Source organism: Cricetulus griseus, chromosome 5, assembly GCF_003668045.3.
Source record: "Cricetulus griseus strain 17A/GY chromosome 5, alternate assembly CriGri-PICRH-1.0, whole genome shotgun sequence".
NCBI lineage: Eukaryota > Metazoa > Chordata > Mammalia > Rodentia > Cricetidae > Cricetulus > Cricetulus griseus.
The window spans coordinates 106,311,468-106,339,294 of NC_048598.1; the positions used below are offsets into that span (position 1 = coordinate 106,311,468).

Genomic DNA, 27,827 nt, shown 5'->3' on the forward strand with positions numbered 1-27,827 from the left:
TTGACCTCAGGCAAGTTTGTTAGCCTGCCTGAGCTTTAATTTCCTTATCCCCATACTCCCCACCTGCTAGGCCGGCTGGGAGAATTAAGTGAAATAACCAGTGTCAGATGCTGGAGAGTGCACTGAGTGCACCCTTGGTTAATGTTAATGGAATCACAGCTGCTGTTTCTTTGAAGCCCCTTTGCCACTGTCACTGACAGTGTGTGCATCCACGGTGTGAGCAGGGCTGAGATTTACTGGACTTGGCAATGTACTGAGTGCATTCAGTATTCCTTGCATTACATCTTCATAGATGATCTGAAATGTGGGCCGAATTTTGGAAACCTTTCTCACCAGCCTTCCATTAGCCTTTGGGGTAGCCAGAGTGATTGGCAGCTGTCAGTCAAAGGGATGAGCCTGCAGGACCTCAGGTTGCCATGAGTCCTCCAGTGAGCTCAGAGAGATTGACCGACTGTTCCGCCATGCTAGGATCTCACAGACCGTGTGCCTGTAGTCTAAGTGAATCTCCATGTGACTGGTAAGCTTTTCACACCAAAAACTCAGCAAGCATTGATGCTGGTAGCTCTCAGCCACAGGATTCAGCAGGAGTAGCATTTCTGAGAAGGCCAGGGAGTGTGATGGTTATTGATACTGTCAACTACTTTGGATCTGGACTCACTTGGAAGACACGCCTCCTGGCACACCTGTGGGAGATTATTTAGATTATGTCATCCTCGGGACAAGTTTGTGAGGGATTTTTATCTTTTTGTTTGTTTTGTTGTTTTTAGAGACAGGGTTTCACTGTATAGCTCTGCCTGTCCCAGGACTCTCTTTGTAGAGCAGGCTGGCCTCGAACTCAGTTACCTGCCGGTGTCTGCCTCCTGAGGGCTGGGATTAAAGTCATGAGCCACCACCACCCAGCTGGGATTATCTTGATTAGATTAATGAAGTAGCTAAACCCACCCCCCAAAGAGTCAGGCTGAAAGAGAAGTACCATTTCCAGGGCTTGGGTACAGAACTGCATGAAAAGGAGAAAACAAGCTGCACACAAATATTTATCACTCTCCACTTCCTGACTGTGGACATAGTGGGGGTTTGGGACTGTTTGCCTTTTAAATTCTCCAATAGGGCCTCCAGGAGATAAAGCGTGCCCTGGACAGGGGAGGTTTTGGAGGTAACTGACCGGCATGTGATGTCTTGTGAGTCAGAGTGTGGAAGCTCAGTCCTCTACACTTGGTCACTGCATGGTGAGTAGTTTTAGGGCCAAGTGAACTGGTGTTTTGTGTAAGGGAGCAGATCAGCTGTAGGATTCATCCATTCTCTTCCATCTTCCTTCGGGAGTTGGCCGTAGCTAAGGCCCCGAAAGTTTGGGGACTGGCTGTTTGCCTCCCTGAACCCTATCTTGGCAGCTCCCTCCTTTCCTTGGCTTCATCCATTTTAATCAAGACTTAGAAGAACTGGGAGACTCTGACATTTGCCTGTTGCTTGGCTCTTCAGCTTCCTTCTACTTGGGTCTGGGTGGTTTCAGATCTGTCTCTATAGCATGATGCCACACACAGGTGAGGTCCATATGCAGACATGTGTTGAAGGCTGCCCTTTACTCTCCGGAATGCCTGGGCTGGAATTTCAAGTCACTGGAAAGGCAATTTCTCCTTAAAAGTGGCATTAGTAGTTTAGCAGGATGCTGAGGCCCAGAGCTGGATCCAGAGCTCAGGAATTCCCAGGAAGGTCTTGGTGAAGGTGATGGAGGGTATGTCTGTGGTTACCTGTGGGCCGTGGCCACTCCCTGAAGACAAGCACACAACCCAGTGACTTTGATTCAGAGCTTAGGTCCTGTAACTCTTTTTTTTTTTTTTTTTTTTTTTTTTTTTTAAGCAAAGGTTACCGATTCCCTTGCCTTGCACGCCTGTCACTAGCATTTAGAACCTGCCCAGGTTCTTGCAGCCACTTATAGTTTTGGAAATAAGGTGATCAAGTTATATATGCCAATTAGATAAGATCACACCGGAACACTTAAAAATAAATGAGTAACTATGGGTAACCAAAAGATAAAGTGGCCCTGGGAGGGCTGGTTGTAATCTATCCAGGGGTGTCTGTGTTTCCAGGGGTGTCTGTGTATGTCAGACTCCAGCCACTGTAATTGCCCTCATAAAATATTATTGCAGTTTCTGAGTCACCTGGAAGCTGGTGGAGGTCGGGAGAGAGTGCAGAGTCAGCCAGAGCCCAGCTCCTCCCCTTCATCCAGCTCTTTAGAACATCTTCTCCAGGGTGTTCAAGTTCTAAAATTAACCAGGATTTTTATGGGTAGATGGGGTGAGTGCTGAATTTTACTCTCACAGTGCTTAGCTTTAAGTCAGTTTACCTGCTCAACTACAAAAAAAGCATGAAAAAGGCAGCTAAATACACGACTTAAAATTTCTTTATGGAGTTCATTATTGTATGTGTGTGTGGTATCCCCCCCCCCCCCGTGTGTGTGTGTGTGTGTGTGTGTGTGTGTGTGTGTGTGTGTGTGTGTGTCTGTCTGTCTGTCTGTCTGTCTCTGTCTCTGTCTCTGTCTCTGTCTCTAGAGAACAACTTTGTAAGAGTTGGTTCTCTACTTTTTTTTTTTTTTTTTTTTTTTTTTTTTTTTTTTTTTTTTCAAGACAGGATTTCTCTCTGTGTAGCCTTAGCTGTCCAGGAACTCACTTTGTAGACCAGGCTGGTCTTGAACTCAGGACGATTTGCCTGCCTCTGTCTGGGACTAAAGGTGTGTACCACCACTGCCCAGTTGGTTCTCTCTTTTATTTGTCTTCTGGCTCTTTACTCTCCGGTCAACAGGCTTGGGAAGCGAGCCCCTTCCTCACTGAGCCATCTAACAGCCCTCAAACATGGGTCTTTCTTGATCTCACTGTTTGTCCTCTGTAATTTGCAAGTTTGAGGCCAGCTTGGGCTACGTAGCAAGAAGTACTGTTATGTTTAGTACAAAAGAGAACACCAACCAGTACATAAAATAGAACAGCCCACAGTGCATACATTTTTATCACATGTTTCTTTATTGTGCTTGAAGGCCAGAAGACATCAAAAGGGAGTCAGTTTTCTCCTTCTACCATGGAGACCAGGGGTTGAACTCCATTTTATCAGGTGCCTTTGCCTGTGGAGCCATCATGCCAATCTTCATTATTATTGCCATCATCATTATTTTACAATTAATTAGTGTGTGTGCAGATGTGGTCTCACAGGTCTGATGTTACCCTATGGCAGTGTCATTCGTTGGTGGATGACAGAGAAATGGCAGGATGGGATGGATTCTTGCTAAAGATTAATTTGGTTTTAGTCAAATCTTGATATTATTTTGGTTTTACTTAAGTGTTAATGCAAAGAGATTATTGATTCTTCCTGCATAGATTCTCTCTCTCTCTCTCTCTCTCTCTCTCTCTCTCTCTCTCTCTCTCTCCCCCTCTCTCTCTCTCTCTCTCTCTCTCTCTCTCTCTCTCTCTCACACACACACACACACACACACACACACACACACACACACACACACCTTCTCTATAAATGGAGAATTTACAGTCATCATACTGGGTGTGTCAAAGAATGCCTACCCACCTCTCTTCACATAGCCAGGTACCTGCAGTGAACAGGTGTCATTTAGGAGTTTGAGTGAGCCTTTGAAAGAGCTAGGAGCTAGACAGTGAATCCACCACAGAACTCATGGATCTGTATAGGTGACACATTAGAGGTGACTTCCATCTAAAGTCATAGCATGCCTATTGCAGGGGTGGCAGCATTTCTCTTCTGCTACCTAGAGGACACATGGTCTGCAAGTTTGGAATATCCTGTTCTGGGGCTGTCTGGGACCAGATCTCCTGCTTTCCTTGCTAAGGGGCTGGTCTCCCTGCTCCATATAGCAATACCCTGGCTCTCAGGACAGTGTGTTGAGTGAGAAGAGAGTTTTTGCCTTTCCTATCCCTTCTGTATTTGGTAAAACAAACCTCTCCAAACTATTAGAGAGAAAGTTTAGGTGAATGCTCAAGGGATCTTTACTTTGCTTTCCTCTCAACCTCTCAACCTCTCAACCTCTCAACCTCTCAACCTCTCAACCTCAACCTCTCAACCTCCCTCCCTCCCTCCCTCCCTCCTCCTCTCTCCCTCCCTCCCTCCTCCTTTCCTCCTTCCCCTCCCTCCTCTGTGTACCTATGTCTGTCCTAGAATTGGTTATGTAGACCAGGTAGGTCTTGGACTCAGGGAGTTTTACCTGCTTCTGTGATTAAAGGTGTAATCCACTACGCCCAGAATGTTTCCCTTTTAACCTTCTGCTTCTAGAATAACTAACTGCCTGTTTGTTACAGGAAGGAGCACCGACTTCTAGAGAAGAACATTCTGTGTGGCCATTGTTGCTCCTCCCTCCTGCTTCCCTCTTTCATGTCCTTGGCTAATTTCCTAGTTGATTTTCTCAGTGGTTTTCAAATGTAGAAGTTTTCCCTGGTGTCTTTAGACTGCAGACAATGGAACTGTGGATAGACCGACCGCAAGTGCTCCTGGGAGTCTGTTCTGTGCCGAATGTTTTATCTTGGTTCTCCCCCCCATGTCTTTTGAGGCCCACATCTGGGCATTATGGTCATTTGTTAGAATGACCTTTCTCTGTTCTGTCCCCACCCCCTTCCCCAGTATTGTGTGACATCTACTGTCACCAGAGACAGTAAATGGACTTGCTGCTTTGGGTGGGCTGGGTGTGGTCCCCGGTGCACTGTGTATGCCTTCATCACATTTAGGATCAGAGAGACTATCTCTGAGATGCCGGTGAAGAAATGCAATCCAAGAGGTCAATTGGTGTTCCCCAGCCTCCACTAAGGAACACAGCATCTTAGCAGCATGGACAGGAACCACACAGGTGTATTCCCTTACTTTTGGGAGCCTCCTTTCTGGAATGTTCTCCAGAGAAGCTCTGGCCTCACCCTTGCTCCCCGCTTATGGACACACAGGCATGAGGTGGTTGCCCCCAACCTCTTGGAAGTTTGTAGCAACCTTGGAGTTATCCCCCACGCTGCAGAGAGATAGCAGGGGGCATCGGTGTCTTGGTGGCAGGGCCTATGGGTAGCCAGCATTGCACTGGAGGCGTGAGCTGAATGTGTGCATGCTTGTTCTCTGCAGTTTTAAGGTTTTCCTCCCTCAGGCCCCATCTTTTCCCTGCTTGATGGTCCTGTGGCCTCCTTTAGCTAGCATAGGTTATCCTTTATAGTTTATTACCCGCCTTCCTCTAGAGGTCCTGCACCAGGAAAATGGATTCCTCCTCAGGGTCTCTGCACCTTGCCCAGCATCTCTTACCCTATTATTCTGTACAAATGATGCGAAGTAGCCTGCTTCCAAAGGAGCCCAAGAAACACACTTTGCTCAGGCCGTGGAAGTGTGTGTGATGGGGATGTGGTTCACTAAATCCAGATGCAGTGGCAAGCTTTAGTTATTCTGGGACCTGGTTCTGGGGGTTCTACTTCCACCCACTGACCCCTTCCCCTTCCCCAGCTTCCTGGCAGTTTGGACTTGAGGAGCCGAGTGTGAGCTGGACTGTATATGAGGAGGAACCAGGAGTTGGGGAGGGCAGGGAACCAGGCTGAGTGTATAGGAAGCTGCTGTGTTGTAGCCTGGTGGTCCCCAGAAGTTAGTTAGCTACCAGGGTATAATGAGCTGGACCAGTCCAAAAGACCTTCAGCCTCTCTGAACCCGGGCAAAGTCTGTATGTGCTGTAAGGTGTGGCAACATGATAAAAATGTCAGCAGAGACCCCTCTAGAAAGCTGAGTGTTGCTTGGTGATAAATGAGTGAACTTTGTGGTTTCCAACTTGTATGGAAGAATACCTTCCTAGATAGATCACAGGGGCCCAGAACCACCCACCTTTATCCTACCCCTGGCCCTGCCGCCCTGCCCTCCTCTGCCCTCTGCTTTATCCTCTGAGCCAGGCTTCTCCTTAGCCTGTCCAGGAGGGGCAGCATGACCGCTCTTGGGAGCAGAGACTCTGATACTCCAGAACTCCTGAATGGTCATGGGGCCCTGAGGTGCACGAAGACAGAGCTTGAGTTCTCTGAAGAACTGAGAACTTCTGACTGTCTTGACTGTGACTGGCTGGTTCTTTACCTTTGTTCCACTTCGATCCATTCATTTCCCCTCCCGTCTCTATGCACCTTATACGTAACACTTCCATTAGGCTGATAGGGAGTAACATTGGACAAATGTAGGTTATGTTTCATTTCGCATGTATATGTGGATGTGTGTTATGTATGTGTGGGTGCATGTTTGCATATGTATGGACACGTGTGTGGAGTATGTGCATGCAGGGGCCCAACATTGACATTGGGAATCATTTTATTCGTTGAGTCAGGGTCTCAATTAAACCCGGTGCTTGCTCACCAGTATGACTACTTGGCTACTGTCCCTAGCCAACTTACTCTTGTCTGTGCCTTCTGAGACTGGAGTCATAGACAAGCCCTCATGCCCAACCCACATTTGTGGAGATTTAGGAAATCCAAATTCCCACCCCATATGTTTTTGTAGTGAGTGCTTTGCTTAACCATTTAGCCAGGAAACAGAGACAGACAGAGACAGACAGAGATGAGTGAGATTCACATTATTTCACGGTTTGAACATTTACCTGCTCCTGCTCCTTTTGTGCAGTAACTGTTTCGGAGCACAGGGTTGACAAGATGGTCATTTAGCTTTGCATTGCCTTCATAGTAACAGGAGCTGGTGATTGTTGTGCTGTTGCTATGGGCCAAGCCCAGTATTGTCTGGTTCATCCTTAACCGCAGTCCCAAGAAGATGTTGTGGTAGCAATCCCATTTATAGACCAGGAAATTGAAGCTCAGAGCAGTTAAGTATCTTGCCCAGGATCACACAGCTGAGAAGTTGAAATAAAACTTGGACTTCGGTCTTTAGGACTCTAGTTTCCATGACAATCAAGCTCACAGGCTACCCTTTGAAACATTACTGAGTGATGTGCTTCTCACTAACTTTACAGATCCATGGGCCAGAAAAATCATTGCCATTGGTGGCCTTATGTGTAACACAAACACAAAACCCAGTACTATAGGCCCTGTGGGGAAGTAGTTTGATCAGGAAGGAGTGGAAAGTGCACTACACAGATACACAGCACAGCAAGGCACAGCCTCACTAATTATATGTGGCATCATTACTGATGAACATGAGTGTGTGTGTGTGTGTGTGTGTGTGTGTGTGTGTGTGTGTGTGTGTGTACATCTCCCCTCTGTCTCCTCCATACTGGTGCCCCGTTTTCCTGTCTGGGAGCATCTGACTTAGATCCCCATTGATGCTGCCTCCCCCCAATCCAGAAGGACCAGCCCATATCTCTTAACGTCAGAAGACCCCTTACCTGGGCCCTGCTGTTCCCAGAGCCATAGAGCTTTTGAGTTGACCCTAAATGCAAGTGTGGGTCTCTAGGGCAGCGGGCAGTCAGCTGTGCACTGTGGCTTTGCACACAAAGCCTCCTTGAAGCACAGCCACACTGGATGGTTACATCTCTGCTTGCTTTTGTTTTTGTCACGGTTGCCAGGGTGGAGCTGCGTTGTCAACAACAGAGACCATGGACTTCAAAGATGGAGAGATTCCCTCTGGCCCTTTAAAAAAGTTTACCAAACCCTGTTGCAGAGGAGCCAGTTGACAATATAAACCTCAAAAGCCAGACCACTTCAGACCTGCCTTCTGTGCTCATGTCTTCCGCTACAGAGGCTGGGCCAGTGAGGGTACAACAGAGACATGATAGGTGGCCTCAGTTTGTGTTCCCTAGGACTCTTTCCCCCTTCCCTCCCACCTTTTTTCTCTTTTCCTTCCTTCCTTCCTTCCTTCCTTCCTTCCTTCCTTCCTTCCTTCCTTCCTTCCTTCCTTTTTTTGTGATACAGGGCCTTTTGTAGCTTACACTGGTCTCAAACTGTACCAAAGGAGACCTTGATCTCTTGGTGTCCTACCTGCTCCTCCCCTGTGCTGGGATCACAGGTGTCTAGCCCCACACCACACCTGGTTTTGTTTAGTTAGGGGGGATTGAACGCAGAGCTTCGTGAATTCATGAACCAACTGAGCGACGTTCCTATCCCCAGTAAATTTTTACAAATACCATAACTGGTACTTTTAATAGACAGGGACAAAGGTTATGCTTTCAACAGTGTGTTGGGTTTTTCCCGCCTCTAGTCTTCTACCTGGTTAGTTACACCAAACCACTGTTTTTCTATCCCTGGCACTTTGAATCCATTCTCATATCCATAGTTCTCCAAAATAAATTCTAAAGCTGCATCCTTTCTCCCCCTGTTCCTGTTCCTCCTCCTACTTCTCTTTCTCCCCCTCCTCGGTTTGCTCCTCCCCTTCCTCCACTTGCTACCCCCTTTTCTTGCTTCCCTTCCTCCTGCTTCTCCTCCTCCCCTGTTCCACTTCCTGCTCCTCTTCCTCCTCCCCCTGCTCCTCCTCCTCCCTTGCTCCTCCCACTCCTCCTCCTTCCCCTATATGACTCAGTTGCCTCTGGTTATCACACCTGGATACTGGATCTGATCCCCACTTCCCTGTGCAAGCCCCCTTGCCACCTCCAGTCCACACATCCCTCACAGCAGTTGCCTCCTCGGTTTTATCCTTTCCATCTAGGTTGTTCACTTTTACACCACTTACATTTTTCCTCTCTGAAATGAATATAAGCTTCATGAAGGCAGCAACCTTTTTGTGTTGCTTTTATTCCTAAAATCTCCACGGTGACTGGCAAGTAGTTAAATAGGGAGGGAGCGATGGAAGGAAGGAAAGGAAAGAACGAATGAAAGAAGGAACGAACGAATGAATGTCAGTTGATCAGTCATTGATGAGGGTCATGTTGGAAACATCCCCAGAATTGGCATGTGAGAAACATCAAAAGAATTCCAAGGTCACTGAGAGAACACACCCAGTTCCCTGTCATTTAAAAAACAGGGTCTCTTTGGCCACACTCCGAAAGCTCAGCCTCTGAGTACCCCATTAAGTATGTCTGTTACTACTGTTAGGAGGGGCCTTTACCCCAGAAAGGGATGAAAAGGATAAAAAATATCTTCTACTGTTGTCTCAGGCCAATGTTTGCAGAACACTATTAGGCAGCTCCTAGCTAGACCTCGTGACCCGAATACACACACACACACACACACACACACATTGTATATATGTACACACATATATATCACAGCATACACACATACACATTTTACATATGTATACACAAACATCTCACAGCATGATACAACAGATATTCCTACTTTTTTCCTGTTTGATTCTATTCTGTCCCTTTAAAACAATCCCAGTTGTGACCCAGTACATTGGTTTCATGACCTGTTAAGGCATCTTGGCTTACAGTTTGAAAAAAAAAAAAGTTTAAAACATGGTGCTCTGGGACTGGAGAGCTGGCCCAGCTGTTCAGAGAATGAAGAAGCAGGGTCACATCCTTAGCAAGCATATAAAGTGACAGGCTTGTGCCTGTGCCCACCAGTGAACCCGGCTCTCTGACTGTGAGGAAGGCGGACTCCTGGGCTTGCTGACCAACTGCCAGCCTTGGCAGTCTGTCCTAGGGTAACGAGGCAGAGAGTAATGGAGCAGGAGACCCTTCTGTCCCCTCGTCAAAGTATATATACCTTTATCTTCCCTCCCTCCCTCCCTCCATCCCTCCCTCCCCCCCTTTCATATTATGCCTTTCCTCAGCAATTCTCTATCTAGCAAAGGAATTTGAACCTGCAAAGATAGATCTCAGGCTGACTGCTGAGTGTGTTTTGCAGAGCTGTGGGATGTGTGGTGAGAATGAGCCTGTGGAGAAGGCTCCCTCCACCCATACCTGTCCAGAAGTTTGGGGGAGAACAGACCTGTTCCTGGTAAATTTCATTTTGCGTCACCCCCCCAATTCTTCTTCTCTTGTATGTTGATTTATTATAATCAATGGAGTTGTCAGTGACTCCTCAGGCACTTTTTAATTAAAAAGATATAAAAACTTGATCTCATTTTTCATTAATTTTTCTCTGTTGTTTGTACATTAGTTTTCTCTGGTGAGTATGGTGTGTGTGTGTGTGTGTGTGTGTGTGTGTGTACACAATCATATAATACATACATGTGTATATATAATGAAGATGAACCTCTAAGTGATATGGTTTATTGTTTTGAATTCCTTAACATTTAATGGTGCATGACCCTCACAGTTATTTCCATTAGAAAGGTCTGCATTTTTATCATCTTCAGACGACACACAGAAATTTCCATAAATGCTCTGACTGATTACACAACCATAATCAAATCACACCCCCTTCAGTGTGAGGCATTCAGTATAATTTTTCCCGGCCTTTGAAACTTGAGTGCACTATCCCCTGTACATTTCCATTCCAGAAGTTTTTAACTAAACCACATGAAACCAAAGAGAAGACTTGGAAATGAGGTGTGCTCCCGCTGCCCCAAACCCCAAGGTCTGTGCTGATGCTTTTCCCTAAAACCATCAGAGGCCTTGACAAGCATAAGCATTGCTTGCAATTCTTCTTTAGAATGGCTGTAGTTCTCAGTGTAAGATAGGTTGCATTTTAGTGTATCTTACTATCTTTCAATCAGTGCCTGTTTGGTCAGAAAAACAGTGACATAATCCCCCAAACGTAAAAGTACTAACCATCCCAGACCTCAGCAGAGTCCAAAGGAGTCCTTGGGATTTCTTAGGAGCCAAGGCCTGTGATTGTTAATGAGTAAATACAAGTACACGAATTGCCTAAATCTGGAAATGTTAGTTTGGTGATCACGATCCTTTTTACAAAAGGAAGGTTCTAGAAGCTGGTGGTTGTCGGTGGCGTTGGCTTCCTGAATAAAGAAGTTACAGTGGCCAGAGCTTGGTGGATGTGGTGCCCAGGAGGTAGACAGAGTGGTGAAAGGGGTTAGAACACAGAATCTTACCAACATACTATTCAGCCAAGACCATAGCACATGTGAGGGAGGAGGTAGCTATTTTAAACCCTTCAGTTTTCAAGAACCCCAACCATGCCACTGTTGAACTAAAAAAAAAAAAAAAAATGAGATTTAATGTAAGGGAACATGTCTAGTCTAGTCAGGCATGTTCTCTTTGTTAAGATCTCTTCATTACCTTAACCTGTCACTTACTTCTCGGGTACCTGCAGGCATGGCCACTGTGTTAGGATTTTATATCATACTGTCCCTGAGTTTGCCTGTCTCTCATCAGTGAGGGAGCTAGACTTTTACTGGCACCATGGTTGTTCATGGCCACACAGGAATGGTTTATGTGGCTGCAGACTGCCCAGACTGGTTTTCTCAGCCTTCCTCTCAGGAGCTGGATCACTTACTGGGGAATTGTTCTGCACAGATCTGGGGTTTATTCCATCTAATCTTTAAATAGTATCACAGCATCGTAAACAGGATACTTGAGCTGGGATTGGGAGAACCACATTCCTGGCTTATACTTGCTTACCCCAGAAGGCTGACTGGGCCCTGATTGCTTTGTTGTGGGTGTTTTCAGGTGAAAGATTAAACTGCTCTGCCTTGAAAGCCATCTTGATGAAAACAAGGGCCCTTAGGCTCCTGCTGCTGGGACCATCTCCTTGCAGAAGTGTTTCTGTTGTATGTTGCTTATGGCCTTCCCTGTAGCTATGCTGGTCCCTTGGCCAAGGGGCTCAACTGGGAGGGTCAGGCCAGTCTTCCCACCACTGAAGAACTAGCTTGCTTTGGTGGCTTCTTTTACTTCAGTAGGGTTTGATAACTCCCCACACCTGCCCACTTCTCACCTTGTGGCTCTCTTTAAGGTACACCAGGCCACTTTTTCCATAGGAAGAGATGGAGGATTCAGGGCCTGCTCTACTTCTTCGAACTATGCCAGACTTAAAAATGTGAGCATGGAAAAAGAAAGGCTGTGTAAATTGACTACTTTCAGGCCTTTAATTGATCCAAATGATTAAACCCTTCAAGCGCTGTGTGTGTGTGTGTGTGTGTGTGTGTGTGTGTGTGTGTGTGTGTGTGTAGCATAAATGCTCTGGGACTGGGTGCCTGGGGTGGTTCCTATGGCTTTTGACCATGGCTTAGTAGGATCCTCCTGTCCCCAGTACACCAGAAACAGTTCATTCTAATTGTACTGCTGGTCCTGAGACTTGAGAATTGTTTTAACATGTGGCATGAATTCGTAAGTTTTGTAAGAGAGCTATTTGGTGAATACAGAGTTAAAAAAAAAATCTTCAAAGAGTTTTGGAATGGCTTAGCTTTAGTGGTCCTTTGGTAGGATTTTCTTGTACTTGGCTCCCTGTGTTAGTTAAAAGGTTTTCTTGTTGGTTTTTCTAAACCTTGGAAGACACCACCAGGCTTCCTGGAGAACAGTTGTGGAGGAGAATGAGGGAAACTGCTAGGGGTGCGTGGGTTGGGTGAGTGTGGAACTAGGTAATTTAGCTTCTTTTCTTTCCAAATCAGTAAATATTTACAAATGACCTTATCAAATGGTTTGGCTACACTGGCCCACGTGAAAGCAGGGCAGTGAAAGCTGCTGTTCCGGTACCATTTAGGGCCCACCCCCACCCATTTTAAAGCAATATGCAAATCTTCGACCAGTAGCCTCCAGCCAGCCCAAAGTGGCCTTCAGGGGAAGTCCCCCTCCCCAGGGGACAGTTTTAGCCAATTTACACTTTTTAAAGTGTGACCTCTTCTAAAGATTCCTATGGGACTGTCACAGATTGCTGTGAACTGAAACCCTCTTTCCCCCCAAATTAAAAAAAAAACAAAAAAACAAAACAAAAAAAAAAACATCCGATTCTGGCTTAGGTTTGCTATTGTTGCCTAAGTCTTTTGTTTCTTGGAGGAAGGCAATTATAAATTCCATTCCAAGCATAAATGTTCTTTTGTGAGCAAGTTTGGGGGGGGGGCAAAAACAATGAGTGGATTACTTTTCCATTTCTGTAAGATCAGGCCAGTGTAATGTGGTTTAAAACAGCTGGGATTTTTAGAGCAGAAATGGAGCGTTGAAGTTGTCTCAGTACTATTAGCATGAATGCCAGCCAAATTATAGATTTTTGGAAGAGAATATGTATTTTCTTCCAAATTCAGACTGAAAAAAGGGGATTCTTATATTTGGGTAGTTCAGATATGAACATTGTGTTACTGTGTCAGCATGATCCGTAGCAACACTTTGATCTGATTTGTCCGACTTAGTGCAAAGAGAGTGACAAGCGTTTTATAGTGTCCTGTTGTCAGGGCAACATTCAAGTCTGGGAAATCGTTAAAAAATAACAGGCTTTCAAGAATAACTACAGTATAGCTATGTATTTGCCTACTACAAAATACTTGGTACTGTATTAATATAATTAATAATACTGTATTAATACGTTTTCATTTTAATTTTTCTTTGCAGAGTATTGGGAAAGGGTCATTGTGGTGCATAGACCCAGAGTATAGACAAAATCTAATTCAGGCTTTGAAAAAGACACCTTACCACCCGCCTCCCACCCCTCAGGCTTATCAAAGGTAAGTAAATTGGACTCTTAGATTTTTTTTTTTAAGTCTCCTGGAATTGTGTTATTCTACAAGAGTCAGGCTCTAAAACTAATTTAGTAGGCTGTATGAGATTTTTCAAAAATAACTGCAGATAAATGAGAAAAAAAAATGAAGTATGATTAGGAGGTATCCATTGATGTATTTTCTGGGAACCTTACCATTTCTGCTGCTCCAGGGGAGTGTATCTCCAGAAGTCTTCCTGGTAGGTAAAATAATGTCTTCCTAGGTGGAAACAGTTACAGAGGACAGTTGACAGCTTCCATATCTCTGTGTGTCACATTTTGTTGGGGTGAGAGTGGCAAGGCAAACAGGTGATTCCACCTTCCCATAGCCTGGCTATACAGATGTTGAGAGAAGGCTCACTGGCTTGTTGTCATCCCGTTTCCATGTAGACAGGCTCCTGAGTGATGGGTTTGTTGTGGTTACTAAGTGTTTGCCTGGAGAACAGTGGTCACTTTTCCTACTTACGTGTCTGTTTGTCAGGAGATTGAGGTCATGAGTGCATTTTTACAAATACATAATGGCGGGGAGTGGGGGTTGTTAAGTAGATTGTCACTGTTTGAAAAGCATGTTAGTGCGAGATCAGAAGAAAGGGCCATACAGAACGAAGAAGATTTCCAAGTGTGGAGTCTTACCTATTCATGAATGGTACTTGGGTTTGTCATCGGCCCTACCAAGAAAGTTTTTGAAAATTATTTTGTTGATTCATGTGTATGGGTGTTTTGTTCGCATTTATATCTGTGTAGCACTTGTATGCTTGGTGTTTGGAGGCTGGAAGAGGGCATCACATCCTCTGGGCCTGGCTTTACAGATGGTTTGAGTCACTGTGTCAGTGCTGGGAATTGAACCTGGGTTCTCTGGAAGAGCAGCCAAGCACTCTTCATCACAGATCCATCTTTCCAGTCCCCTATCAAGAAATTCTAAAAGACATGTAGCAACCTTTCTTTTGTAACTCTTCAGTTAAAAGAAATTGCCCCTGGAGTAGACATTTATGTGAATTGGGAATGGCCTGATGTCCAAAGGCTGGGGAATTTTACAGTCCACTTGCAGATTTTGCTGTTCTGATGTTTGTTCTACAGGAGGGCACACAAAGTGAGCCTCTGACGTGGCATTAATGAAGTTCTTGTGCATTCCATCACAGGCCCTAGACAATCCGTCTCCGGCAAGAGACGGGAGAAGCAGCTGGGCTCTATGAGAAGACTGCTGTATGTCTGCCTTTGCTAGGCGATTAGCGTGATGGTAGCCATAGCAACTGGAGTGTCTCCATAGTAACGCGTAGCCGAGACAGGTGCACTTGCATCACAAGGCTGTTTGTTGCCTGGCAAAAGGACAGGCCATTAGTACTTAGATATACGCTGTTGCCTTAGAAACAAATAGCCCTCTGTAGCAACTACAGTTGGTTCACAAGGGTATTTTTTAGGGGCTTTGTTGGGGGGGGGGCGGGGTGTGGACCAAGGTTGTAGCAGCTTTTGTCTGTGTTCATAAAAATCAGTGGAAGCATACTTTATTTGAAATGACAACTTGAGGTCATATAGCTGTAGGAGGAAAAAATGGGATTTTTCCAGAGCAGCCTAGCTTGCATTATAGAAATGTCCAGAAGGACAGAGCCATATGCTTGGCTTTCTGTGTGTGATTGTAACCACTCCTGAAATGGAAACTGGGATCGGAGTAGAGAATTGCTCCTCTATGGGGTTGGTGGGGAGCCTGGTACTAATTATTGAAATATTTTCCATATTCAGTTTCTAATCCCCGCTCCACTTGTTTCTCTAGTTTCTACCCTAGAAGTATGTCACACCCGTTTGCTCCTAGCAAGTTAAAAATGTGTTATTCACTGGGTCGTGTCAACGGTTCATTTAGGCCAGTGTCTTGTTGCCAAATGTGACCCCAAGGGAAGCACTGCAATTATTTAATAATTTGAAGGATTATAACAGAGCTCTGGGGGTTGCAAGTGGAATATACTCCGGCCAGAGGTGCCAGAGCTGGGCATAGCCTAATGGCTTCCCTTGAGTTTTAATATGGGTATAAAAATGCAGATGAACTAGAGTTTTTATAGTGAAAATAACTTCCCTTTCTCCCTGTTAACTGAGGGTGGAGGGCACAGTGGCTTTCTGTTAGTTACCCATGCAGGAGCTTAGATTTCAAGTCCATCAAGGTCGTTGGATGTGGAGTGAGGTGACAGGCGAGATTCCAGCCTGTCTCTTCCATGTTGTGACTCCAGAGAGCACCTTGCTCTCTGCAGGCCCTTGAAAGAGTTTGCTGGAGGGGCCTACGCCATGCCTGAGGGTTGGCAAGGACTTCCCACTTGTTGATGTGACTCTGGGAAGATGGAAGTGGAGCAGCCAGTCATAAACAGATTCCTCAATGCTGAATTAACCTGATCTGTCCAGGGTCCACCATGACTCAAGGGATCATTGTCAGCCCCGTGTGGAGTCACTGTGAAGGGCACCTGGGAAGTGTTGGCATGCTGGGAAGACAGTGATTATACAAGAAGGGCGGCCATTGCTATCACTTGCAGGTGTCCTTGGCAGCAGCAGTGGACTTCGCTGCAGGTGGCTGGAAGCTCTGTGAGGAAATCAAGGCATCTGAAAACCCTGCCCAAACCTTGTTCACATCCAAATGCAATGCTAAACATTGCATTGTGTCAACTTGCACCTGTTTTCCAAGATTCTGTTAGAATGTTCCTCCACACTCTCGTTCTTTTTTTATACTAAATACTGTTTTTACCTGAAATGCAGAGAGCTAGGTGACATTAGCCTTTGTATTAATTTACGTAGGCCATCATGTCAAAGGCCCACAGCTGAGTCAAATAGCATAAACGTATTGCCTCACAGTCCTATCTGCCAGGAGTCTAAGGTGTTAGCTGGGCTTGTTTCTTCTGGAACTGCTGGAGAAGATCTGCCCAGCCTATCCCCTGGTTCTGGTGGCGTTCTGACTAGCCGTGGTATTCCTTGGCTTGTAGGATCATTAATTACCCTGTCTTTTGTCTTACACTTCATATGACCTTCTCTAAATTCTTCCTTCTTAGGAGGACACTAAGCAGTTTTGAGTAAGAGCCCACCTTATTCCAGTGTGACTTTAGCTTCCCCAATGACACAAATTTGAAATACAGTCACATTCTGAGATACTAGGGCCTAGGTCTTCTACAAATTAGAATTTGTAGCATTCTGACGAAGCAGGAAGTTGGGTGTGTTGAAAATGCAAAGCAGTAGGGGTGTTTCAGGACACTGGTACCATCCTAAAATTGCTTCTGTGAACCAACTGGGACAATTGGAACAACAGACTAAGTGTTATTAATTACATTAGAAACAAAATATAAAACAAGTGTCTGTGAGCCTGGATTGATAGAAATAAATGAGCTAAATTTCCCATGGAGAAGAATCTTGTGTCACTGATTGGAACAGTTCTTCCTAAGGACTTCTTTCAAAGAGTGGACTATAGAGAGGGGTCCCAAAGGATGTTTATAGTGAGCAAGCTTGACAAATGATAGCTGTCAGTCAAAACTCCTCATCTGGGGCTGGAGAGGGTTCAATGGTTAAGAGCAGTGACTGATATTCCAGAGGACTCAGGTTCAATTCCCAGCATCCACATAGCATCTCCAAGGCCTCTGTGGGCACTGAACACAAACGTGGCACAGACATACGTGCAGGCAAAACCCCTTATATATAAAATAAAAATAAAGAGTTTTTAAGCTCCTCTTCTGTGGTGGAACGTAGCAGGCACACTTACTATGATGCCACGTTGTGTAGCCTGTCTCCTACCCCTGTGACAGCACCTCAGGTAAATAACTAAAGGATCAAAAGATGATTTTGTGTTTTTGGTTTTTGGGTTTTGGGTTTTGGTTTTTTGAGACAGGGTTTCTCTGTATTGTTTTTGAGCCTGTCCTGGAACTCGCTCTGTAGACCAGGCTGGCCTCGAGCTCACAGAGATGCGTCTGCCTTTGCCTTCTGAGTGCTGGGATTAAAGGTGTGCACCCCCAACACCCAGCTTCAAAAGATGATTTTGGCTCACAAATCTGTTGATAGTCTGTTACTTTAGTAAAGTGGTAGCCTGTACATACATTGTGGCAGGGTATTAGTGGGGGCTGCTTACCTCATGACAGTAGGGCAGCAGGAGTGGGGGGGGAGGGAAAAGAGGAAGGAATGGGCCTGGAGTTCTAAAATCCCCTTCAAGATCATGTCCCCTTCCCCCCCCCTTACCTAACTGAATTCTAGGAGGCTCCGTGTCCACTATCTCCCAGCCCACAGGCTAGTGACTAACCCTTCAGCATGTGGGTCTTTGGGGGTGGAGGGAAGTATTAGTTCCAAGCCAAATGGTGGTCTTCCTGCTGAAAGCCATAAGCTCTTTTTGCCACAGGGGAAACTCAACAGTCGGCTTTGTCCTCCACCAGGATTGTCTCCAGAACACGGAGTTGGCACTCCTCATAGCTGCTGAGGTCATCAGAAATAAGGGAATGTCTGAGAAACTTGTGCAGACTAGAGCAGGCTGGGGAGACATGGTGACTACGTAGGAAACATGACCCTGGAACAGAAAAGGGACATCAGACAGAAAAAAGTGAATACCAATTACCTGTGCAGAAAGTGATGTTGATTTCTTAGTTGTGACGAATGTGCCATAGGATGGTAACATAACGGGAAACTGAATGGGACACAGGGGAGCTCCCCACGCTGTTCTGACAGAACAAAAACATCTCCCCAAACGTAGACTAGTTGAGTTTGTTCATTATATTAATTTATACCCAAATCATTCTTGCTGTATGAAGGTAAACAGTCCCTGCCTGACCAAGCAGTTGTCTGAGGACTTCTCTGTCATTGTCACAGTACCATTGAAGAGCTGACCATCAGGGGAGCCACAAGAGGGGTGTCATGGTATTTAATGTTTGTTCTTGGCCCTTTCTCGTTGTGAAGTGGTGTTCAGCTGTGCTTTGTACAGTCCCGTGGCTGAGTTCAGGCCTGAGGCCAAAGCAGCTTGCATAAGGACTCCACACCTTTGCCAAGGTCAGGTGCAATCAGAGGAGGGAGGGCTGTTAGTTTTGGATGTCTTGCCTTTTATTCTGGAAAGCACAGGGGCTGATTTAGTATTTAGCATGTATGGCTGCCCTTCCTATTTCTCGTGAGAGGATAGACACGTCCTCAGAGGGCCCACCAGGTGAACAGCCGTGGCTGCAGTGGTAAGACTTCAGACTGGTAATGGTCTCTGGGGAGGGGGAAGGAAGCTGTTGAGGTGCTTGGGCAATTTATCCTTTTAGACAATTAAGAGATCAGTAAATCCTTACAATGTTAAGCTTGTTAACATTACAGTGTTAATTCCTCCACTCAAAATGCTGACTTTGAACACAGCAAAAACAGCTTATTCATTGCTCAGATTGGACGATACAACACTCATACACTCACACACACACAGAGAGAGAGAGAGAGAGAGAGAGAGAGAGAGAGAGAGAGAGAGACCGAGACCAGTCTTAACTTGCACTAAAGGGAGTTTAATTGTTAGACCATCATGCCATTTTTGTGTTTCAGTTCAGTTTGGGCAAGCATAAAGAATGTGAAAAGACTTAGGTTCCTGGTAGCAGCATTACACTTTTATTTCATGGCAAGCACCATACCCGATAGAAACCATAAATAGATTGTTAAATGCCCTTTGTGGTCAGTATACATATTTGTGTAAACTTATTTTAAAGGGTGAGGTCTGACATATTTGGAAAGTTATGTGTAAACTGGTACTTCTTAAGAGTAATTTTTAAAGGAATATTAAAAAATTGAAAATCAATACGAAGCCTCATTGTGCTAAATTGGTTAGGTGGGTGTGATAAGTTAACTTGAAGTAGAGACGGATGGGACTGCTGAGTTCTCTGTACCAGTACTTCCAGACGTATGTCTCATCTTGTCAGAAAAATTGGAGAGGGTGGGTAATGGAAAACATTTCAAATATAGGAACACTCTCTTATTTGTAAGAGTTATGCTGCCCAGTATGAGCTTTAAAATCCATTAGTTGACTATAATTTTATTTTCATATCAAATCTCATTATCTGTTGACTCCCATTATGTTTTGTGAGCTGGTCTCATAGAATATTTTTGACCTCAGCATTTTGCCTTGGGTATGTTGCACAGTGTACATTTAATTCTCATTCAGTGCTGTACCGTTTTATTTACTTGGAAAATAGCCCGTGTTATCGTGGAGCAGTTAGCTTCTAGGTGGACCTCATGAATACGGGGCCCATTCATTGCCTCTCATTTTGCTCTGTCTGTTCATACCTGGAGATTGAATGTGTAAGCAGTATGGCCGAGGGTGTCTATTTTATTCAGGTACCAGATAAAACTCCCTGTCCCTGAGAAAGCCAGGCTGGTTGGAGTGACTTTGTCATCTCTGCGGTCTTGGGGACTTGTAGCGCCTGCTGCTCTAACTCCTCAGCCAGGGAAAACAAAGATGCAGAGTGCTTTTGATGCCTCCTGAGAAGAAAGTTGAGGTGTGGATGGAGCCCAGAGGGGGGCTGGAGTCTTTTCATATTTGCTTAGAGTCTATTTGCTTTTCCAGACAGCCCAGCTGAGGGCCTGGCAGCTTTCACATCTGAGCACCTGAGGCTTTTCAAGAAGGGAGGAGATGACTGCAGATGGGGCTGACTTCCTGGTGCAGTTGTCAAGCCTTTCACTTCCAAGGGAAGGAAAGGGATCTGGGCTAGAAGGATGAAGCAATTCTAGAAAGAAAACCTGCACAGAAACAAATGATGTAGAATACAAAGAAAGACGGCAGTCTCTCTATTGTTGCTATAGTGTAAAATGAGAAATGATTCCTTCACAAATACAAAACATACAACAAAAAAAAAAAAAACCCCAAGCCGCTGCCACACCCAAGCCTGCTCTTTCTCCAGCTTCTGGTTACATCAACTGTTTGGGATGTCAGAGATTGAAAAAGGGGATGAGGGCCAGTGAGATGGTTCAGCTGGTGAGGTCCTTGCTGTGCAAGCGTGAATCAAATTCAGTCACCAGAGCCCACATAAAGATGGAAGGAGGGGATCGATATAGAAAGTTTCCTCTTACCTCCCCATGTGTGACACACACAGCCACTCATACAGACAATAGTAAAATATAAATGTATAATATGGAATTGGGGCAGTGGCTCAGTGGGTAAAGAAAGGACTTTCTGTTCAAGTGTGAGGGAACTGAATTAGGTTCCTCTGTGACTCATGTAAAAAGAAATGGGTAGCATCACATGTCTGTAATCCTAGCAACAGGAAGGAAGAGACTAGAGGATCCTTAGAACTCATAGGCCTTGCCAAATCATGTGAGCTCCAGACTTAGTGAGAGACCTTGTCTCAAAAAATAGAGGGGAGAGTGATTGGGAAGGATGCATAATGTCAATTTTAGTACCCCCAACCATTCATATATGTGAGATACACACACACACACACACACACACACACACACACACACACACACACACACACACACACACACCCACACCCAGTATATTAGATGTGACAGTGGAACCCATGGTGCTTAAGAGATTTGAGGAACTTACAAAAAGGATTTGTCTACTGTATGGAGCAGTGGATTGTGTCAGTCACAATGGTAGTGAGGTGTAGTTAATGACCTTAATAAATGGTCCCACCACCATCATCAAAGACCTCTCTAGACAGCTCTGTCTACATGAGAGGGGTCCATTGCCACTGCCTGTGAGACCCTTTGTGACAGCCAGAAATCTATCAGTGAAGGTGAACACAGCAGCAACTTGTACCATCAGTGAAGAGGGATTTGGATCCAAGAGATACAAGTTATAGACAGAAAGTTCTGGGCTCAGATTTAGAAGAATGATCTCCTAACAGACATATCAAAAGTTGGGTGGATATTTGGGCTGAAGCACAGATGGATGAACAGAAGGAGTGAGGTGACCCTGGTGGATGCTGGTCAGAGCTAGACAGCTGCCTGGGTCATTCCAAAGGGCCTCTCCATCACTGGAGAACTCATGTCTACCCTCCCAGATTGAGATCTTAGATCTGTTGAGCTGCCAGCGAGGTGCAGTGGGGTAGTGTGTACTTACAGCTCTCCAAAGCCTACAATGTGAAGTGCAAACCAAACACCAGGGTCAGCAGGCCTGCCCTTGCTCCTCAGAAGTGAGGGGTTAGGTCTTTTCCTGGGAGTAAGTCCAGCTTTCTAGCCCACGGTGGACCCGATTTAGTTACTCTTTGTTCTGTGTCATCCAGTCCTTTCGTCCTGCCCTGCAATTGCCTGCCTTGTTTAGTGGCACTTGCTTCTGTGTGAATAAGATTATCTCTGCAGTGTTTTGCTAGGCAAAAGCTGTCCATCAAATCATCCAGACCTGCCCCTCATTGTTCATCCATTAAGTTAATGAGAACACCACCTACCCTTTATAGAAATCTTCATGTCCTGCCGGATCAAGTGATTTTTGTCCAGTGTCTCTGATCACACTCTTTAGCCTTTGGTTTTTCTTTTTTCCAAACACCAAGTCCTGCTTGTACTGTTTATCAAATCATCATCTAGACTCTGCGAAGCATCAGGAATTCCAAAGTCCTCGCCAACTGGAGATGATTCTCAGGTCGTCTGGAGAAAATATCCGTAAGCCACCAGACAGACAGGTCTTGTATTCTTATCTTATTTTTTTTTTTTTTTTTTTTTGAGAACGTGTTGCGAACCACAGCAGGCCAGGCTGAGACATGTTGTGTGATTACTTTTACATGGAAAGTTCTGGTAGATGTCTGCTCACCAGCTGCTTACCACACCCTGTCCCTACAAGGAGCTTACTGGCCCCTCTCTGGTGGCAGTGCTCATGAGGAGTAAGGTGAACAGGAAAACACGATCATCCAGAAAGTCTCCATGTTTTGTAGCTTTCTGCCCCACTCCCCACCCCATTTGCTCTGCCTTTGTCTTCCTCCTCCCCTCCCTGCCATCCTCTTCCCCATTTCCTCCTCTTCCCCTCTGCAGTTGTGAGGCTTTTGAGCAAAAGGACTTTGGCTTGGACTATGAGGAGAGTAGCATTTCTTTTTCCTTTTTCCTCCGCCCCCCCCCACCTTTTCTTTAATGCCTTTGGAGAAACCGAGGCACGTAGAGGGGGGCTTTGCCTATCTTATTTTGCTGCAGAGCCCATGGGACAATGTGCTGTCCTGACCTCAGCAAGTCACTTCCATCCACAGTCCCCAGGCCCAGCCTCCTCTCCACCTGCACTTGCTGTGGAGGGGACCTCAGTTGGTCTGCAGAGGGTTGCAGCAGCTGGGCCATCCTCAGGTGGAAGAGGCCAGTTGGGAAGGAACATGGGGGCAGGGAAAGGAAAATGACCTCAAGCTGTCAAGGGGTGAGTGACAGTGGCTTCCCCCAGTGCTGCCCCTTTGTAGGCCAGCAGTCAGAAGCAGGACTCCATCTTGGGCCTGCAGCCAGTCAACATGGCGCCCTTGGCTGCTTTGTCAGCACATGTTGGCTGCCCTGTTGCAGACTGGCATAGTAGGGCCCACCAAGCTCCCTCTCAGCCTCTGTCTGCGTACCTGATCCAGATGCGGTCTCATTAAGTCTCAGAAAGTGACCCTTGCTTGGTCACTCCATCAGTAAGTGACTCTCTGAACCTCCCTGTTGTCATTCCTGTTGTGGTGTAAAGACGGCCTGTCTCCCATGAGGACTTTGGGGCGTTACATTAAGTGAATGTGCCTGACACTCAGCTTGTGTGCCTGGTCCTAGAAGAGCAGCATAAGATCTCTCTTTGCCTCGATCATCTCATGGTCTTGTTTTTGCCTCTACTATTTATTGGTTGGTTTTGTGTCACCAAGTGTCTTTTTATACTTTATAATCGGTGTTCTCTGCTGAATGTAAGAGCCATGGAAACCAGGGCCCTTTGTAAGTTGCTTTGTCTTCTGTTTGGTTTTTTTTTTTAATATTTTATTTGTTTATCATGTATACAACATTCTGCTTCCATGTATATCTGCACACCAGAAGAGGGCACCAGATCTCTTAATGGATGGTTGTGAGCCACCATGTGGTTGCTGGGAATTGAACTCAGGACCTCTGGAAGAGCAGTCTGTGCTCTTAACCACTGAGCCATCTCTCCAGCCCCAATCTACTTGGGTTTTAAAGCAAAGGTTTACATGGAGGTTCTTCGGGAGATATTTACCTGTGGGTGGGTGGTCACTCTTACAATGGCCATCACACATTGTGACAGTAGTTCAGTGTGTCCTCGGCAGTAGCATTTGGAGGGAAACGAGGAGCTGGGCTCCGCATTTCTTTCTTCTGAGGTACTTGGGTGATTTTGGCAAGTTGAGTGTTTCTGCCTCCCAGCCCTGCTGTGCCCTTGTGGGTCCAGGACACCTGACTCCCTGGACACTGTTATTCCTGAAGCCTAGGAGACCTGTCATGCTGCCTCTGCATGGGAAGGTTCTTATTTCCAGGATACCCCAAGGTATCAGATACTGTCAGGGACTAGGACTCTGCAGCTGCCTAGGAGGGATTCCCTTGTTAGCTCCCTCAGGCCTGGGATGGCCTTGCTTTGCCGCTTCCTGTGCCTTTGCTGAGAAGCCTCCCTCTGGGCCTGCTGTGCTGCTGACAGACACTTGTAAGGTAGAGCCAGAGTTCCTCATCTCAGCAGGGAAAAGCTTCCAACCTAGGCTGGCCAAGCCAAGCCTTCACTTGAGCTCTGTCTCCAGCAGCCCCCTAATCCTGCTTACATCTCTCGGCAGTAACTCATTAGCGCGCCCCTCCCCCCCATTCCTTTCCTCTTTGAGGAGAACAAAGCTGGCTCTTCCCTGCTCTCAGTCTTGCTTTTCCTTCCAAAGGAAATTACCCTGTGCATGGTCATCCCCTAGTAAGAAAGTCCTGGGAATGGTGTCTTTCCTACCCGCCAACAGAGGGAGCACCTCTTTCCCAGCATTTCAACCTCTGTGTCAGAACTTCCCTGTCTCTGGTGCTGCAGATCCAGGATTCTGCTGCAGGGGTGTGCATGCGTGCATGCGTGCGTGCGTGCATATGTGTGGGGGTATGGGGGTGTCATGGCCTATAGTACTGAAGCCCCTCACTCAGCAATAGTGCCCCACCAGAGGTTTGTGTGTTTGTGTGTTCACATGTGTACACAAATGTGTGTGTTGGGAGTCATCATCTTCAGTACTGAAGGCCCTTCACTCAGCAGCAGCGCCCCAGCTCTTTGAAGGGAAGAACAGTTGCACATACCACACGTTAATGCCAGTGGAATTTTATTCTTACTAAAGCCCTTTGAAGTCCCTCCTCTGACACTGCCCCTCTTGCCCTCAGCTCTTAGATGTGGTGTGTTCTGTCATCGGGGTTGGTGAAGTCAAAGTTGCAGGGAAACCATCTGAATTTCTCTAATACAACTCTTTGATGTTGAGTAAAACAAAAATCTATTTCTACCCAATGCCTTAGACTTCTGAGAGGTGAACTCTGGAAGTCAGTTCTTTTAGCATGGTAAGAATTTCAGATTGATTTCCTCCTGTCTTCTAAACCTAAACCGTTCTGTATTAGGGTGAGAGGCCCACAAATAAGCACTGACTGAGCACCTACTGTGTGCCAGGTCCCTTCTAATTCAACCAAGAACCAAGTGAGCTAGACTTTACTGCTCCTTTCCATTGAGAGGTCTGAGAGGAAGCTGAGCCACGAGCCGCAGATGGCCGCAGTTGGGACCTCTCCAGCTTGATTGCACCTTTCCTTTACCACTGCAATTTGCCACCTCATGGTCACTGTCTTTTATGGAAACATTGTCCAGTGTCTAAGAGTTGATATAATCCTTGGCAAGGAGGAATGGCATAGGAGATGGTTAATATTGTTAACTGGACTTGAGGAAACAGTGCTCAGTAGATGTTGGGATTTTACATTTGGTCGTATGTGAATTTTTTCATGGTCAAAAATTCAGGGGACTACAGCTCACAGGCAGCTTCTTTGTAGTAAGTACTCTAAAGAGTTTCCCACTTTTTTATGAAACTGATACTTTTATGAAGTAATAGCACACTATTGATTAGCATATTCTAAGGGATACCAATTTGGAGGGGAAAAATACCTAAAATAGTGTCTCCTGTATAAGTTGTGACTCAGTGGTGGCTGTGAAATTGGTTTAGTGATTGGAACTCTTTCTCTTTCCGAGAAATAATAGAGTTGATAGAAGATGCTAGAGTGATTGCACACGGTGGGGGGTGAGGGGGGCACGACACTGTTCTTTGCAACTTAAGTTTCGGTTACGTCTGTGTGCTTGTGTGAAGTCAGTCAGAACGAAACATCTATTTCTTACTACAGAGGACAGCCAAAAATTTCTGGAGAACACTAGTCTAATTAACTTCCTCTTTACAAGTAAAAACATTTGTGTCTCATATGGGGGCTAGGATCACACGTAGAGGTTAGTGACAGCAGCCACAGCTTTTATCTCCCTTCTCCCACATCAGCACACTGCTAAATACACTTAACACCTTGGTTTTTTTGTTGTTGTTGTTGTTGTTTGTTTGTTTGTTTAAATATCAGCGGTGGTGCAAACAGCCCAGACGTCCATCCACAGCTGGTTAAACAGAATGTGCACAAGGAAGTATTATTCAGCCTTAAAAGGGAATGGGGCCCTGACATGTCGAAGCCTGCATGGACTGTGCGGACATTATGCTAAGCATTGTAAGTAAGGCAGTTACAGAAAGCTCCCATGCAATTTTCTGTTTGGGATGATGAAAGAGCTCTGGAAACAGATAGGGGCAGGATTGATTATGCAATAGGAATGTCCCAAATGCCACTGGGCTAAACTTTAAATTTTTTTTTTTTTTTTTTTTGTTCAGATGGTAGTTTCAGGTTCTATACATTTTAGCACCCTCCGAAGAATAGGCACAGAAGAATAGAAAGGAGGCGAAGAACTTTTGTTGTGGGGAGCACATTTTAGTTTTCATTTTAGCATCCATTTTTTTTTACTTTGGTTCCACCCCTTAGGAGCATAGGTCTGGACAGGAGGACCTTGAGGCAGACAAGACAGGCTCTTTTTTCCCAGGAGTCCCTGCAGCACAGTGGCCAATGTCGGTCTTAAGGCTGGAACCCTTTGATCACTTATCCACAGCTTGTCAAGCTAAGTGATGGTCTCTCGTGGGCTGACAGTCCTGACTTGCAGCCGTTTGTGTCCTGGTTTTCTTCTTGGTTCCACCCCATCCTTCAGTTGCTATTTCACCCTAACCTGTAGACGAACGGCCTTAATCACTTCTTGCTCTTCCTTTACAAGACCTGCAGGCACACCGCAAATAGCAGTGTAAGTGACAGGCTCCTAGGCCTGAGTCAGTTAAAATGATTCATAGGAGATCTGTCTCTGCTTTTGCCTCACTTTTACTTTGAGAAATCAGAATCACAGGGGTGACAGGAAAGGAGGCAGGAGTGGCAGACTCATGGAAGTTGGATGTCTGTCTTTCTTGGAGCAGAGTAAGATCTCTGAAACTCCAAAGTAAAGCAGTTTCCATGCACATAAAGGTGCAACAGATTGGAGTCGCTTGCTGCCTTTGAGAACTTTAGATATTTGAGGGGAGAGGAAGGGGGTGGAGACAGTATTTCTTTGTGTCCTGGAACTCGATTTGTACAATAGGGTAACCTCAAACTCAGATCAGCCTGCCTCTGCCTCCCGAGTGCTGGGATTAAAGGTGTACGCGCCATCACTCCCAGCATGGATGTCTCTTATATTGTAAGGGCTTCTTTGCTTTCAACCCCTCTTCTGGTAATGTGCTTCCAGTAACCCTGTCAGAGCCTCTGTGGCCTCCAGATCTTCATCCTAAACCAAAGAAATATGGAGAGCCTGCTTCTGGCTCTACCAGTAGAAGCATTTACTGAGAGCCAAGGAGCTTCAGACATAATTTATTTGATACATTGAAATCTCCAGGAGTGAAAGGGGAGCAGAAAGGGCTGGTAGACTATTCTGGATTGGGTCAACTTGTCATGATAGTGACTTTGAAACTCTTAGCCTGCCTGTGGGAGTATTGATCACCCCTGGTCCTTTCTCCCTTAGCACTTCTGGCATTTGGAGCTAGAGAATTCTTTAACTTATTGTACCTTGTAGGACACTTAGAAGCTTGTGGTCTTCACCCATGAAATGCCAGTTGTACCCTTCAAGATACCATGATCAAAAGGGCTGTAGGCAGTGGCTTGTGTGCCCAGTCACCCTGATAGAGAACTATTGGCAAACCCCATAGGCCTTCTGCATTCTGAATTTTATGTATTGAGCACTTCATCAGTTCTTCTATTTAGAAAAAAAGAAAAAAGGAAGGGTCCTAGGGTTTTATCCCCATTTTAATTTGTTTAATTCCCACTGCATTCATACAGAACTCAACTCTTTAGAGGACATATAAAGTATAATTTATTGGGGGAAATCAGCCTCTGGTCGATGTCAGAATAATTCCTTTT

General features: G+C 45.6%; 1 protein-coding gene across 7 annotated transcripts in view; it reads left to right on the top strand.

The window, feature by feature from the left end:
- Window positions 1-27,827, top strand: part of Foxn3 (forkhead box N3) — a 368,012-nt gene that overhangs the window by 200,977 nt on the left and 139,208 nt on the right. For all 7 annotated transcript variants that reach the window (XM_027419621.2, XM_027419620.2, XM_027419625.2 and 4 more), the window contains one exon: window positions 13,337-13,449. In XM_027419621.2, the coding sequence (XP_027275422.1) occupies window positions 13,337-13,449 (113 nt within the window). The remainder of the gene's footprint in view (window positions 1-13,336; window positions 13,450-27,827) is intronic.